A 13,110-nucleotide genomic window follows, 5' to 3' on the forward strand; every position below is an offset into this window, starting at 1 on the left:
CGTGAATGGTCTGTCTTTGTTGAGAGGATGAGGAAGTCAATCTGGACCTCTCTTTTTATACTGAATTCAGTACCTCATAATCCTACAATTCCTGAAAATGGACTGCACAGTGAGTGCTCACTATGTGTTGGATGCTAGCTCGTCTCCTCTTTGCACAGCCATGAAAGAGGGTCTTCCCGCTTCACTGAAGGGGCCCGCGTGCGACAGGCTGGCAGACATGCCCAAGACAGGCGGAGGAGCCGGCGCCCTGAGCCAAGTGCCTGGCATCAGCGCCCACACTCACCCACCAGGCCTCTTTGTCTTATTTGTAGATTTGAAGGGAAATTTGATGAAGCATGAGTTCAAACCCATTAATTAGGTTTAGAGCCAGGTTAAGGTTTCTTTATGGTATTGTCAAAAATGTCATTTGGTAAGAAAATAGTATTCAAGAGATTGCAAGTTCATTAGTGTAAGAAAAACATTTTTACTAGTGCATTGTAATTAACATCATAATGAGGTTCAGAGAGAGAAACATACACGCACACAGCGCATGGAGTGTTTTCTAGCCTTTGCTAACACTTGGGTCCAATGGTAATTAGCAAATGATTTTTCTTTCCAAATTCTTACCTGTTGGTAAAGGTCTGACAAGACCTTTTGCCACCCATGGTTATTGTTCTTATTATGTTTAAATATATACAGTAGTACAACTTAATTTAGAATGTAGATGCCACATTTAGACAATTCACACTTTTTCTCTAAAGCAGCCAGAAATAGAACCACCCACCCACTGAGCAAGGAGCCTGAAGAATACACATTGTTTTCAAGTTATCACTTCCGTCTGTACCTGTTAAGTCCTAACAGTACTTTGATGATACGAAAATGCCCAAGTTGCAATCTTGATCCTAAATGTTTTCAGTTTTAATGACTAACAATCTACCTAAACCACAAGACATGTTATTTTGTAGTTTCACTGTTATTTTAAGGTTGTTCAGGATTGTTAGCCCCGCCTGCTGATGCTGGTGGCTGTGGCGGGATAGGTGGCACCTCTGCCCAGAGGGGCTCTCCTGCCTTGGAGAGCGTCTCGCCATGGCTAGAGATAATTCCACCTTCTGTCTTTCAGGTGAGCCTGAGCGATGGAGGGACTGCTGCATTACATCAACCCAGCACACGCCATCTCTTTGCTCAGCGCCCTCAACGAGGAGCGCCTCAAGGGGCAGCTGTGCGACGTGCTCCTGATCGTTGGAGACCAGAAGTTCCGAGCCCATAAGAATGTCCTGGCTGCCAGCAGCGAGTACTTTCAGAGTTTATTCACAAATAAGGAAAATGAGTCGCAAACTGTCTTTCAGCTCGACTTCTGTGAGCCAGATGCTTTTGATAATGTCCTCAACTACATCTACTCCTCATCTCTGTTTGTGGAGAAGAGCAGCCTCGCTGCCGTGCAGGAGCTGGGCTACAGTCTGGGCATCTCCTTCCTGACCAACATCGTCTCCAAAGCCCCGCAGGCCCCCTTCCCGGCGTGCCCCAGTAGGAAAAGGCTGTCTGTAGAAGATGACGACACCAGTGCTCAGAAGAGAAGTGTCATTGTGTGCCAGAGTAGAAGCGACGCACAGGGGAAGGCCGCTGCTCAGGGTCCACCTGACCAGAGCCACAATTCCCGGCCCTCCCTGAGCACCACAGCCAAGGCCAGCAGCAGCAAGCCCCCCGCCCCAAAGCCGATGGAACCACCTCCCGGTCTGTCACTGACGGAAAAGAGCTGGCCAAAAGACAACGCTGCAGGGCACGCGAAGGCTCTTGAGCACTCGGGGTCTGTGGATGACCCTACCAGAAGCAGTTTGGTGAAGAGAAATGCAGTGCCACCTTCAAAGCCTCCGCAAGACAGAGATGCCGCAGATGACAAGCCAGGTGTGAGCGGTCAGCTTCCAAAGGGAAGAGCTCTCGAGCTGGCCTTGAAGAGACCACGGCCGCCTGTCCTCTCTCTCCACGGCTCAGCAGAGTCTCCCTATCTCTTAAAAGAAACTCACAAAACGGGTGGCCAAGGCGAGGACAGGAACTTGTTGTACTATTCCAAGCTAGGCTTAGTGGTCCCGTCCAGCGGGCCTGGCCACGGAAGCCAAAGCATTGACAGGAGCGGCCCGCTGGTCAAGAGCCTCCTGAGACGGTCGTTGTCCATGGACAGCCAGGTTCCTGTCTACTCACCCTCCCTAGATGTGAAGCCTTCCCCGGGATCATCCACAGCATCCAGTGATGTGCCCGGCACTGTGTTTTGTGCTTTATCTCAAAAGTCATCGTTAAAAGACGGAAACGAGAAAGCGAGCCCAGAGGACAGGCCTGCCGTGCTGCAGCCACACCGCCTCCGGTCCTTCAGCGCCTCTCAGCCCTGCGACAGGGAGGGCGCCTCCGCCGTGGCTGAGGTGCGCATCAAGACCGAGCCCAGCAGCCCTTTGTCGGACCCCTCGGACATCATCCGTGTCACTGTGGGGGATGCGGCGGCAGCCACGAGAGACCTGCCTCTGAAGACAGAGGATGACCACAAGGACATGAGCAGGCTCCCGGCTAAGCGGAGGTTCCAGGCAGACAGAAGGTCGCCCTTCAAGAGGGCCAAGGCGAGCGAGCAGAGGCCTCCCGCCTCAGAGGATGGCTGCGAGGACCGCACCAGCCCCGCCCCCCTCGACGGCAACTTCCCAGATTCTGACTTGAACAAAGACGAATTTGGTGAGTTGGAGGGGACAAGACCAAACAAAAAATTTAAATGCAAACATTGCCTTAAGATCTTTAGATCAACAGCAGGTCTTCACCGCCACGTTAACATGTACCATAACCCAGAGAAGCCCTACGCTTGTGACATCTGTCACAAGAGGTTTCACACCAACTTCAAAGTGTGGACACACTGTCAGACCCAACACGGCATAGTGAAGAACCCGTCACCAGCCTCTAGTTCCCACGCAGTTTTGGATGAGAAATTCCAAAGAAAGCTGATTGACATAGTGAGAGAGAGGGAGATTAAGAAGGCCCTGATCATTAAGCTGAGGCGCACCAAGCCCGGCTTCCAGGGACAGAGTAGCGCCCCCGCTCAGCAAGCCATCAAGAGGAACTTGCGCTCTCGAGCCAAAGGAGCGTACGTTTGTACTTACTGTGGAAAGGCGTACCGCTTTCTCTCTCAGTTTAAGCAGCACATAAAAATGCACCCGGGAGAAAGAGCCCTCGGAGTAAATAAAGTTGCTAAGCCAAAAGAGCATGCTCCTCTGGCCAGCGCGGCAGAGAGCAAGGAGGTTTACCCATGCCGCCTCTGTAATGCTAAGCTCTCTTCTCTCCTAGAGCAAGGCAGCCACGAGCGCTTATGCCGGAACGCCACCGTTTGCCCTTACTGCAGCCTCAGGTTCTTCTCGCCCGCGCTGAAGCAGGAGCACGAGGACAGGTGTGAGTACAAGAAGCTGACCTGCCTCGAGTGCATGCGCACCTTCAAGTCCTCCTTCAGCATCTGGCGGCACCAGGTGGAGGTGCACAACCAGAACAGCATGGCCCCCACCGAGAACGTGTCCCTGCCTGCCCTGGACCACAATGGCGACGCCACAGCTGCGGGCAGGCCCCAGGCCCAGCCGGAGCCCGCCAAGGTGAACCACGCTGCCACGCCGAGAGACTCGCCAGAGCAAGTGAACTTTGACTCCGAGGATTCCTCCTGTCTCCCTGAAGACCTGAGTCTGTCTAAGCAACTGAAAATCCAGGTCAAAGAGGAGCCGGTGGAGGAGGCGGAGGAGGAGGCCGCCACGCCAGAGGCCGGCGCAGCCCCCAAGGAAGCAGGCCCCAGCAAGGAGGCCAGCCTATGGCCCTGCGAGAAGTGCGGGAAGATGTTCACGGCGCACAAGCAGCTGGAGCGGCACCAGGAGCTGCTGTGCTCCGTGAAACCCTTCATCTGCCACGTGTGCCACAAAGCCTTTCGCACCAACTTCCGGCTCTGGAGCCACTTCCAGTCCCACATGTCTCAGGCCACAGAGGAGCCAGCACAGAAAGAGGCAGAGGCGTGCCCCGTTCCCACGAACTCCCCCTCGCCGCCACCTCTGCCCCCACCGCCGCCCCTGCCCAAGATCCAGCCTCTGGAGCCTGACAGCCCCACAGGCCTGCCTGAAAACCCCACCCCAGCCACGGAGAAACTGTTTGCCCCCCAGGAGTCGGACACACTTTTCTATCACGCCCCACCCCTCTCAGCAATCACATTTAAAAGACAGTTCATGTGTAAGCTCTGCCACAGGACATTCAAGACCGCCTTCAGTCTTTGGAGTCACGAACAGACACACAATTGAAAGGCGTGCCTTGCTTGCCTGTTATGAAATGGGAGTCCCCTGAATTGTGAACTGTCCTAAGAAACAAAATATTTTTAAAAAAAGAATAATAAAGGTTGGAAATTGACATGCTTGAATTTAAGTTTGAGATAAACTGATATTAATTAGAAATATCCTCATTCAACTTCAGAAATAAACTTTGAAATATTGTGGTTCCGGACCTCACAGTAACAAAGGGTTTGTTTTTATTATTGTTGAAATTGGCTTAATCTTGATAGAGTGCACAGTTTCTCATTCCAAGGTGTCAGTATAATCATTTAATTGAGGTTTTTTGTTTTTTACTGATTTGTGGTTAGTAGAGTGCTATTGAAGTATTCTGCTCCTGGTTATTTCAGACACCTGAGTTCTAGTTAAATCTTAGTTCTAGTCAAATTCTCTTATGGCCAAAAATGTATCAGGAAAAAGTGGAGTTGTTTGCAGTATTGGCTGAGAGCTTAGAATACCTTAGCAATAAAAAATGATAAACCTCAACTTTATCAAATTATCCTGACACTTGACAAAAACAAATATTTGGTATTTTGTGGTAATGTACAACTTTTTGTACACATATTGTGAGAAATTTAAATCAGCAATAGTCACATTTAGATTTTTACAAAATAGTAAGAACTCGTTCTCGGTCACTTGGTATAATAAATGATGGTCACACTCTAAGGAAGACAGAAATGAAAACATGATTTACAGGTCCACCGCAGTCAGTTTACAAGAGCTTCAGCTGTGACAGGCGTCATAAAGGCCTGCGTGGTGTGCATATGCACACCACATCACAGTCCAAATGCAGACCTGCGTGAACGACTGTAAATGTGTGGTTTCCTCTGACTTGTGCTGTCACAAATTGAAAATCTGAGTGTAATTGGGACAAAGAGCAAAGCCGACATAGAGCACTCACCTCGAATCAACATCAGTGTACAGATGGGTGGGGACGATTCAGACAGGCCTCGCACCCTCTGCACAGGGCAGCCCCTCTGTTCTGAACCCCCACATCCTTCCAGAGACCTCAGCAAAGGAGGAAGCACCACCCTCTAGTTTCAACGTGCTTCCCAAGAACAACATAGACGATGGACACGTTCCCCTGCCTCTGTCTTTTGTGAAGACTTCTGTTAGGATGTGTTGGCGTAGATGATGGTTAAAATGTCAGTAGCAGAACTCTCCTGCTGACAGTCAGCGCTTAGTACTCATAACGTATTACGAAGGGTTCAAAACTAGTTTTGCTACTTATTTTGGTCCGTGGGGTTTGGCTGGGCTTCTCTTTCCCAATTTTGCATATGTTGTAATTAAAAGCCTTTCAGTGGGTGTTATCCAAGGTTCTATGGGTTTTTGAAAAAGAGAAAACTATTTCACTTGTGGCTAGAGAGTTAAATTTATAGGAGAAATATTGGAACTACCAAATCCTTTTAAGGTACTGATATGGATTAAGACTCCAAGTTTATACATTTTTTTTTTACAAGCTATTCTTTCAAGTTATAAAAGTCAACTACTGTGACTGAGAAACAGTTTTAAATTTGTGCTCTAGCAGAGAACTCTGTCCTTCAGTCTCATTGCCAACATTCCATACCAATGGTAGGAAAGATATGCTTTTTACTGAAGCAAGCATTTTTATAAAATATTAATTGACTTTGTATATTATAGAAATTATATATAAAATTTTGCCTTTTATCCTATCACTTGAAAAGCTATCAGAAAGCCCAAAATATGTTAGTGGTTACTTCCTATTTTGTTCTCAAAATTGAGGGAGAAGGGAAAATAAAATTAGGTTGCAGTTACGAATTCTTGCCATCTTTATATTTTCTTGAAGAAATCTATGCATTTTAAGATAAAACTAAAGCATATGACCTGTAGTGAAAGAAACAGGATGGGTTTTCGTACACTGAATTCAGTCCCAGAATAATGTGGTGTTTCTTACTCTGAAATCTTGACAGCAGTCACTTCAGGAGATAGTTCCCCTAACATCACCTACATGGCCATTCGAGTATCTGATAACTCCATGATACATAATAATCTTGGCATTGTAAATTCAGTATCCCAGGACTTGAATGTTTGTGCTACATTTTTGAAGATTTTTTAAATAATACTGTTAATCAGTAAAAAAAATATTTTTGATCTAAATATAGGCTCTACATATCTGTTAGATTTTAAAAATTAACCAGTGTTTTGTCTTGTTCACGTTTTTGTCTAGGCAAGAAATAATAAGATTTCAAATAAAATTTCAAACCAAAAACGTTTATAATGCAGTTCTGGTTTTTTCTATTACTTTTATACCGTACCTTAAAAGCATTAGGCTGAAAGAGTTTATTTTGGTGGTCAAAAAAAAAAATATACTTCCACTCATGTAACTATTTTAAATGCTAAGAAGTAAAACAATGAAAGACATAGTGCTTTATTCAGTAAACAGTTTTTTAAAGAATGTCTATCTCAGCCAGTAGGCACATATTTGGTGTAAAACGGTCTTTCATCGTTGCAACTCTTTAGATGGTAAAGATATTCTTGTAAATGTTTTTCTGATTGTAATTAATTTTTGAAAATGTAGAAAGCTCATTATTCCTTGTAAGTATTGAGGATGCCTGTTTTTTTTTATGCAGTTGTGGAAAGAATGTAAAATGATTTAATATATTCTTTGTTAATCTGAGAACTTGTTATTGAATCATTTTCCTTATGTGGGGAAGGAGGGAATAACATAAAATGTGTTTTTTATCACTCAGAGTAAGCAATGGAGATAAATACCATGCATTTTATTAGTAATATCTCAAGGATAGTAGGATATTTACCCTTAAAAGTATTTGGCATACATTTATAGTTTTACTAGAAGTACATGAACAATTCTATAACGTGATTTGCGTTTGTGGGGAGAAGCCTGTGGTTCTTGGTTCTCTGTTCTGGAGAGGGCAAACATCTGTCCGACGCCCGCCTGGTGTCAGCCCAATCCACATGGAGGCCCTGCTGGTGCTCGTGAGAGTAGCCGCTGGGAGGCAAGAGCGCCGGTGCCACTGCCCAAGGTAGCTGCACCCCCAGGCCAGCTGGCCAGCACCCCGAGGCTGACCTTGGCCTGCCTTCTCAAGGTGAGGCACGTACAACGCATGTGTGTACAACTAATCTGAACTATCCACAGAAAGAGATGCATTTTCTTATTGTAAAAGTAACCAGGTGCCACTCCTAACATGTTTTTTGAAATTTGATCCAAGTCCCCGTTGTTGGGATGTTACAAGTCGTGTCTGTTTCTATAGCTCACTAATGTGTTTTGCAATACTGATGACACATTTATTTAAATGCCATTGCATATTCTTTAGTACGTGTTCTTTAACACTGGCTAGTAAACTTTTTTAAGTTTTAAAAATGGGTTTCCTTTTGTGGCTTTAGCACTTTAAGACAGGAGGATATTTGCCTATTTTTAGTGGGCTCTTCCAGTACATGCCATTGAGCGCGATACTGGGGGCATTTCCACACAGCTGAGGAGAAAACGAAATTGTTGCTTGGATTCTGGAAGAGAAAAATCAAGAGCAGATGTCAGGTGTTTAAAAAAATTCCTCTGGAAAACCAAAGTATTTTACTGTAAGTCTTTACAGTAACTGGATCAGCATTCTTGAGTCATTTGTTACTGCTCTCTGAATCTCCGCAGTTACCAGTTCTCAGAAGGTGATCATTTGTCACAGACGTCAACCCAGGCCTATCTCGCAGTATATGTTTATTAAAGGAAGACAAATGAGTGTTTTATAACTGTTTACGTTTGATCATCATATGCCTTAGAGTAAATTGTTTGGTTTCTTATAGGAATAAGCTTTTTTGGACTGAAAATTCATAGTGAAGTGGAATATCTAATGTTCATCCATTGCTTACTTATATGCAGTTCTATTTTCTGTTTACTTTGCTTAAATCTTGAGTGATTGGAGTTAATAAATTTGTCCTGTATTTTGCTTTGAGTCAGGATCTCATTGTTACATTTTGCACTTTGATGATAACAATTAGTAGCATCTGCATTTATGAAAGTACCAGCCCTCCTATTTGAGTAGTATGAGTCATTGTGATACTCGGTTTTCCCCCAGTTTCAGGTTGCTTGTAGAATCAAGTTTGTATTAAACATGTGATAATTAAAACCAGATAAGCAGCACCGTCTTTGCTCGTCCTCCCTTTTCATTTCTATTCAAAGTAGTAGTTTCTTATCTACCCTTTTCTGTGTGTGTGTGTGTGTGTGTGTGTGTGATATTTTTATTTTGAAACAGGGTCTCACTAAGCTGCGGAGGGCCTTGCTGAGTTGCTGAGGCTGGACGTGAGCCTCCGATCCTCCTGTCTCAGCTTTCCAGGTACTGAGATTACAAGTGTGTACCACCACACCCAGCTTTTCTTTACTTTCATAGTAGTAATTTCTAAGGTGTCTGTGGGGGTGTAAATGTACAGAAAAGTTCTAAAGTACCTTGCATCGATATTTCATCAATGCAGTTGATTAACTAGTTTTAGTTCCTAATTTAAGGGAAGTCGTAGTTTTCATCCCACCAAGGCTCTTCTGAAACACTGGTTTAGCTACCTCCCCTTTTTATTATATCAGCCTTCCTGTTATGTGAGAGCTGAGCTCTAAGCATTTCACCGGTTTGGCTGGAAAATAAGGTGGCAGAGAAGGGAAGGGGAGATCCTGCAACTGGTGGACACAGCTACCCACCTCTTCCGGGGGCTCGTTTTCCTTTGTCACCGTCTTAAATTAGCCTTCCTTGGGAACATCTACCAGAAAGCTTCTTAAACGCTCTGCGCCAAGGACAAGTGAGGCTGCTCGGTCTTCCCTTCGCCTTCACCCCGCTGTGCAGTTTGTCAGTAAATATTGTTTAAAGTTTCCTTTCCTCTTAGTAATAAGAGGATTTCTGAGGTTTGGGCAGTAAATGCCACCGTGGCAAAACCACATCCGTCCCCAGCACTTAGTACTTTCCCCAGCCAGAGGCTCAGTCTTGGTTCACGAAGGTTAAGTTCTAGGGAGCTAGGGGAGCTTTGTGGCCAGTATTGCCCGGTGGCTGGAGAGGAAGAGTCCCCTGGCCGTGAGCTCTGGGGAGCCCAGAAAGTGCTGCTCGTGCAGAGCCACAGTCGAGGGGAAGGTTATCAGGGGTCCTTAAAAGAAGCACAAGTGAAGCTTCTGGACACCCTGCGGGAGCAGGAGCTCACACATCCTCCAAGATAGCACCCCTGGGTGGGCTCATCCACTGGAGATAGCAGCCCTGCGTTCTGCCCGCTGAGTGCCCTCCACTCCGCTTGCCCTGCCCAGCATCATTTCCTCCAGCAAATGCTTTCCGGGCCCTTTGCATGCACTCACTGCCCTGAGCAATCACTCCCCCGAGTTCTGCGAACCCGGGCCTCAGCCCGCACTGCTGTCTGCCTCCTTTTTACCTGGTTATGGTCCACCTCACCAGTGCAGGGGGGCCAGGACAGGGGCTGGCACTCATCTTTGTATTTCCAGACTTGAAAGAAAGAACGAGCCCATTAAGCATTCAATTGATAGGTAAGTAAAAGCAAGAAACCTTGGTGGTCAGGGGTAGCCAGCCATATTTCCTTTTAGCTAGTAGCAGTAGGAAGCGGAGTGAATATCCCTGAACACATTCCTCCAGACTTTGATTCCGCGATTTGGTAAAAGATCCCTGCTTTTTTTTAAAATTTGTATACAGGCCTCAGCTCAAGGAGGACAGAAATGTTCAAGTGGCCGGTGTTAGACCAAGGCCCTTGACTGTGGTAAGGGCTACACGTTGGTGTGCTGGCGTCCCAGTTCTGTGTCAGGGATGAGACGCGGTGCGGAAGTGCCGCTGGGTCAGCTCTGTGCAGGACGGCCTGACGAACTGCCAGCTGGCACCCGATGCCTGTCACCTGTGAAACAGCCCAGGCTTGTCCTCCTCCCCCTCAGTGCACCCCTGCTCTCAGGCAGCCCAGTGTTCTCTTGTCCCCTCCGTCGCTGACCGTCATGGCCTTGATCATTTGGACAACTGCGACCTGGTCTTTTGGTGGAGTGTCCCTTCACTGGAGTCGTCTAGTGTTTCCTCAAGAGTGGGCTGTGTTTGGGGCTGGAATACTGTCAGAGTGGTTTTCTCTAAACGCCACCCCGGGCTGGCCTGGGGTGCCCATCTGCCCTGTTCCCCACAGTGTAATTTAACTTTTTGGCGAAGACAGTTTCGACCCGGCTTCTCTGTGCTGTCTCCCCCTTGGTGATTAATAGGCATTTCACCGGGAGATAATTCCGAGGCTACGTAAAATCCCCTGCATCATGTTGATTTCACCCACAACTTTTGGCATCTATTAATGTTTCTTGCCCAGATTAATTATATGTATAGTCATCGCCAAATGAAGATTCCCCACCATTCCTTCATTTATTTGTGGACTTTCTACCACAAGAAACGAGTATTCTGTTATTATCATTACCATACGGGTTTATCTGTGTATAGTAGATTCGTGGATTCCTATTCTATTCAGTGGGTTATTCTCAGTTATCATCACTTTCTAAATCTGATGCTTCAGTCAGTCTCAGTTTAGCAGTGGGAGTGTCAAACCTGCTTCTGTGCCCTTTGGCAGGTCCCTTTGGTTTTCACATCTTCTTAGCTTTGGGCACAAGTTGTTACAGACCCATCTCGTCTTCCCTGAGGAATTCGGTCCTTTGGTGGAGAGGAGTGTGGGAACCATGATCTGGACCTCAGGTGTGCTCTCTGGACTCCAGTGTGGATGCCCCAGGCCTGTCAGTAGTCAGATTTGGAGGGGGAAAAATAGGTGCTCATACATTGACACCTGAGCTTGCTTTTGAGTCGCCTGTGTACACATGCCAGAATCCGTGAGCTCACACTGAAGCTTCAACTCCAGTCTAGGATAGTCTTCTTCCTAGGATGAGGAGCGCCTCAGCCTCAGTTACCTCCGTTCCCTGAAGCCAGTCTCCAGCTCCTCCTCCCTGGCCCCATCGTAGAAGATCCCACCTGGTGGCTCTGTGATGAAGGAAGGGAGGGAGGAGAGATGGACTGTAATCCCCTACTTGTTTTCTTTTTTTGGGGGGTGCATGTGATGTTAGGTCCATAGATGAGGAGGACTGATATATTTACCCTCCATTATTTTTAAATGACCCTCTATCTACTGTGAAAACGTACTTCATTAATATTAATATAATTATCCTTGCTTTATTTTTATTAGTTTTAGCATTGTGCCTATAGATTTCTGTTACTATAATAAAATGTCTGAGATAACTTTTTTAAGGTTTATTTTGGACCCAGTTTTAGGCTGATTATTTTGTCTTTGAGCCTTCGGTGAGACAGCTCATCATGGTGGGAAGACCGGGCAAAACCCTTACTTCTTGGCTGGGAAATGAAAGGAAGAGGAAGAACAGTGGCAGGGTCCCTCTGTCCCCTTCAAGGGCACCCAGTGGCCTAGAATCCCCCACTAATCAGCACCTCTTAAAGGTTTCCACCCCCCAGCAGCACCAAGCTGGGGATCAAGCCTTTAACACATAGGCCCAGCAAGCAAGGAATATTCATTCTTTTACTTTTAATCTATTTCTGTTATTTAGTGTGGTCCTAGTAGTAGACATATAACTGAGCATTGATTTTTAAATCCAATCTCATATTATTTTCCTTTTAGATGGTTCACAGTTAGGCGGTTGCTTATCTGGTTGGATTAAATCTGCCCTCCTGCCTAATCGCTACGTGTCTCGGTTGCTCATTGCTCCCTGTCTTGTCTTTCTCTCTTCTTTGGGGTTAGCTGGATGTTTCTGATGATTCTGTGATCTCCTTTGCTAGCTTGTTAGTAGCCAAGACTTTGTCTCCTGACTTTAGTGGTGGCAGAAGGGTTCGCAGGCCTTTCCCTCAGCATTCCCTCAAGTGGTATCTGCCTCTTCACGTACAACACAAGACTCCCACCCTGCCCCCCGGCCCAGCCGTGAGCTTTGGCTTTGCGTGTTAGAAGACCCTAACGTGTTGTTATGTTTGCTTTAGTCAGTTATCTTAAGAGAGCGCATAGGAAGCCGCATCTGTATGTCCCTGTGCACTTTCCTCTCCTGGCGCACCTCGTTGGACCTGCAGACCCAGGCTTCCGTAGAGCGCCCTTATGCAGAAGGCTACTGGCGTTTCTAGCGTGTAGGCGACTGGCGCTGAGTCTTTCAGCTTGTCTACAGTGCCCCCAAAGGCTTCGGTGCCAACCTTGAAGGACATCTGGGCTGGGCGTGGAATCCCACAGCAGTAGTTTCCTCTCACTGCCTCCAGGGCGCTGTGTCACTGCTTCCAGCTTGCACAGTCTCCACTGGGAACTCTGCTCTCCTTACTTCTCTTCCTTTTTTACTTTGGCTGGTTTTGTTTTGTTTTTGTGGTACTGGGAATTGATCCCAGGGGCATTTTACCTCCGAGCTAATACACCTCCAGCCCTATTTCTTAATCCTTTTTTTTTTTTTTTTTTTTGCGGTCCTGGGGATGGAACCCAGGGGCATTATACCTCCAAGATACACCCCTAGCCCTATTTTTTATTCTTTATTTTGAAACAGGGTCTCACTGAGTTGCAAAGGGCCTCACTAAGGAGATGAAGCTGGCCACAAACCACGATCCTCCTGTCTCAGCCTCCCGAATGCTGGGATTGCAAGCGTGTGCCACCACGCCCGGCTCTTTTTTATTCTTTATTTTTGAGACAGGGTCTCACTCAGTTGCAGAGGGCCTCCCTACATAGCTGAGGCTGGCCGTGAACCTCCTGTTTCAACCTACATAGCTGAGGCTGGCCACGATCCTCCTGTTTCAGCCTCCCAAGTACTAGGGTTACAGGCATGTGCCACCACGCCTGGCTACATGGCTGATTTAAAGTGTTTTCTTTGTTA

At 46.6% G+C, this 13,110-nt stretch overlaps 1 protein-coding gene across 2 annotated transcripts; it reads left to right on the plus strand.

The window, feature by feature from the left end:
- Positions 1–1,112: 1,112 nt before the first annotated feature.
- On the plus strand, positions 1,113–4,277 carry ZBTB21 (zinc finger and BTB domain containing 21; the record flags this gene model as incomplete). 2 transcript variants are annotated; one of them, XM_080696194.1, is made up of 2 exons in its annotated part: positions 1,113–2,691; positions 3,295–4,277. In XM_080696194.1, the coding sequence occupies 2 exons, from the start codon at positions 1,113–1,115 to the stop codon at positions 4,275–4,277; spliced, it is 2,562 nt and encodes an 853-aa protein (XP_080552320.1). The 2 variants fall into 2 exon arrangements, with proteins under 2 accessions (XP_080552320.1, XP_080552321.1); XM_080696195.1 differs by having other exon boundaries at positions 1,113–1,281.
- Positions 4,278–13,110: the final 8,833 nt, after the last annotated feature.

The sequence above is a fragment of the Muscardinus avellanarius genome, assembly GCF_963383645.1.
Source record: "Muscardinus avellanarius genome assembly, chromosome: 5".
Taxonomy (NCBI): domain Eukaryota; kingdom Metazoa; phylum Chordata; class Mammalia; order Rodentia; family Gliridae; genus Muscardinus; species Muscardinus avellanarius.